The sequence below is a fragment of the Dendrobium catenatum genome, unplaced genomic scaffold (genome assembly GCF_001605985.2).
Source record: "Dendrobium catenatum unplaced genomic scaffold, ASM160598v2 fragScaff_scaffold_847, whole genome shotgun sequence".
Taxonomy (NCBI): domain Eukaryota; kingdom Viridiplantae; phylum Streptophyta; class Magnoliopsida; order Asparagales; family Orchidaceae; genus Dendrobium; species Dendrobium catenatum.
In genome coordinates this window covers 6,850,842-6,853,432 of record NW_021319309.1, presented here as the reverse complement: position 1 = coordinate 6,853,432, position 2,591 = coordinate 6,850,842, and the positions used below count along the sequence as shown (strand labels likewise).

The 2,591-nt window shown below is 35.2% G+C and overlaps 1 protein-coding gene across 1 annotated transcript; it reads right to left on the bottom strand.

The window, feature by feature from the left end:
• Window positions 1-426: 426 nt before the first annotated feature.
• On the bottom strand, window positions 427-2,591 carry LOC110101518 (beta-glucuronosyltransferase GlcAT14B-like). The gene is made up of 4 exons (XM_020829441.2): window positions 2,030-2,591; window positions 1,877-1,952; window positions 1,668-1,783; window positions 427-929 (listed from the first exon to the last, which is right to left on the bottom strand). Exons 1-4 carry the CDS (start codon window positions 2,589-2,591, stop codon window positions 427-429), a joined length of 1,257 nt encoding a protein of 418 aa, XP_020685100.2.

Below are 2,591 nucleotides of genomic sequence, written 5' to 3'. Positions count from 1 at the left end.
TAAGTAATAACTCTGAAGCTAACAAACTTTTCGAATATAAAAGTCTCTGTTTGATTAAATTTTTATCTGCTTTGTAATAGAAAAAATAACTCGGAAAAACAAGCAGGTCGTTTGGATAAAATAACTGGGGTAATTTAAACTTTTTTTTTCTTAAAAAATTACTTCTTAAACCATCGAAATAACAACTGACCCATAAAATACTATTTAAAATGATCTGATTAAAAGAAAATAAAAACTAGAAAAATATATACGATACTAAATCAAAGGCAAACATTTTTCCAATTGCTCATTGACTATATATTGCTTTACAACTGAACCATTCAGTAAAGTCAGCTGCTTCTATATATTGCCATCATAATTTTTAGTCTCACCTACTGTCTATTCTTAAATTATATCTAAATAATAAGCTCTACTGTTACATTATATCTACCTACATTGGTTCCCTTTGAATTCATTTTCAGACAGAATTAACCTATCTATGAGTTGTGCCAGCCGTTTGGAACCAGGCCCCGGCTGAAGCCTCCAGTCCTCCCCGATACTTGAGCACTGTGGGCTTCCAGAGCACCATCCTCCTGGAGTCACCCAATCTTTTTTCCTTCTAAGCTGCTCCATATCGATCATATCAAGCACCGGATCATTTTTATTGAACTTCCTTGCAAATGGGGCGTTGCTGTCGATCATTTTGGCAGTGTCATTGAGGGTGAGGGCATGTGGGTGTTGCTTAGGAGGAGTGTCCCATGAAATGTAGTGTAGGTCATGGTTCACAACTGTTATATTAAACTCTGGTGCGTTGCATATAACTGTTTGGAAGTAGCCTTCAGGGGAGGAAATAAAGTTGGTATAGTACATTAGAAGCGTTCTGGGCAGGTTTTCCCAGCCCCAGATGCAGAATTCAACAAATTCTCTAGATAGAGCCATCCATGCAGATCCTGTGAATTGAGTTGTTGAAGGTTTTGAAAATTTTTAATCAATGATTTTGATTGTAGGAAAAAAAAAACTATGATTTTTAATATATGCATGGAGCATTTTAGATTTCCTTAAATTTATAGAATATTATTTAAAGCATATTGGATTATTTTTATTTGAGAAATTTTTAAGAACTGGCTCTTGCGCGTGCATTTCTTCCACATAATCATACAACTTTGGGAAATTTTCCAAAAGCAACTATTATTCTTCTAAATAAAAAATTATTTTTAAACAAAGTCATAATTTCATCTTTGTTGAATGTGAAAATTAAATTTGAATTTGAATGAAATTTACAGAAAATCTATAAAAGTAAAAAAAACTCGAATTTTATGTGAAATTACATATATAATTTAATTATGAATTCATTAAATATCATTATTTTTCAAAATATAATTTATAACATCAAATAAGTCAACGAGGCTATATAGAAAGGCATTCTCCATATATCTATGCGTTACTTGTTAAGAAGTGCGCATAAATGTACGTTAAAATTTTCTGAATAAATTCGTTTTAATAGAAAAACGACTGTGACTGTCATAATCGGCCATTACTATTTCCGTGTCTTCAGAAAAATTTTTCTTAGACATAATTTTCTTACGCAATAAATAAAAAAACAGTAACTCTTGTACGTGCTTTGGCAATATAAATTTTAGAATTAAAGTAAGACATAAAAATCACTTATAATAACGTATATAGTTTACCTGTGAATAGCTTAAACGCATTAGGCAGTTCTCTCTTTTGCATCATCCATAGCACATCTGACTTTGCCGTTTTGTAAAGCCCTGGATCTAAGATCAATGGTCTAGCCCTGTGCAACCTGGGAAAAAAAAAATCATAACTAAGAAAATTAAAATAAAAATGAAAACGTTAAAAAAATAAAAAATCATCAAATTTATACGAAGCAACTTACTCCTTCCATTTCAAATTACTCGCATGCTCGATAAAATTTAAGTTTCTCGGCAATTTTGACATAGTGAAGAGCAAATCTGTGAACACAAACAAGAAGTGTTAACAGCTTTCATTTTATTTCCTTGTGCATTGTTACGTATTATTATGTGCTTACCATCTTGCGTCACGAGAGGATAATCTGAAGCACTAAGATTGATGAACCAATCCCAGTTCCTGCTCTTCTTCAGTAGAATAGCACAAGCGTGCAGTGTATTTGCCACCATTGTTGGCCCTCTATAGGTGACCATATTTGCCTTCGTGATCACATGAACATTTCCAACTATAGCGAATAGGGAGAAGTTTGCCGTACGAGCAACAAGCTGCTCCCTCTCTACCTTGGGTGAGTTGAGGTCAAGATGTAGGACATAGATGTTTCGAGGATGGTACAGAGCGAGTAGGGTTCTCCAAAGCCGGTTGAGATCACCTTTTGATCCGGAGACAAGGTAGGCGAGGCGGGGTATGTTCATGTTAGATGGAGTGGGCGGTGTTTTGTCAACGAAAATAGGGGAGGAATAAGATTGATGGATTTGGAAGGAAATGAGGCTGGAGAGGGAGCTGAGGAGGCCCATGTTGAAGGAGGTGAGAAGGAGGAAGCTGAGGAGGAGAGAGGTCATGAAGAGGGGGAGAACCCATCTTTTCTCTACTTGTGAAGGGGGCATAGAGACTCTTCCTTTCAT

Bases quoted from the DNA above. Each gene is read 5' to 3' on its own strand.
- LOC110101518 (XM_020829441.2), bottom strand. From the start codon at position 2,591: ATGAAAGGAAGAGTCTCTATGCCCCCTTCACAAGTAGAGAAAAGATGG. The intron at 1,953-2,029 runs GTAAGCACATAA...TTGTGTTCACAG, and splicing joins TCCTCTCGTGACGCAAGATG to ATTTGCTCTTCACTATGTCA. The intron at 930-1,667 runs GTAAACTATATA...CTCAATTCACAG, and splicing joins TGCGTTTAAGCTATTCACAG to GATCTGCATGGATGGCTCTA.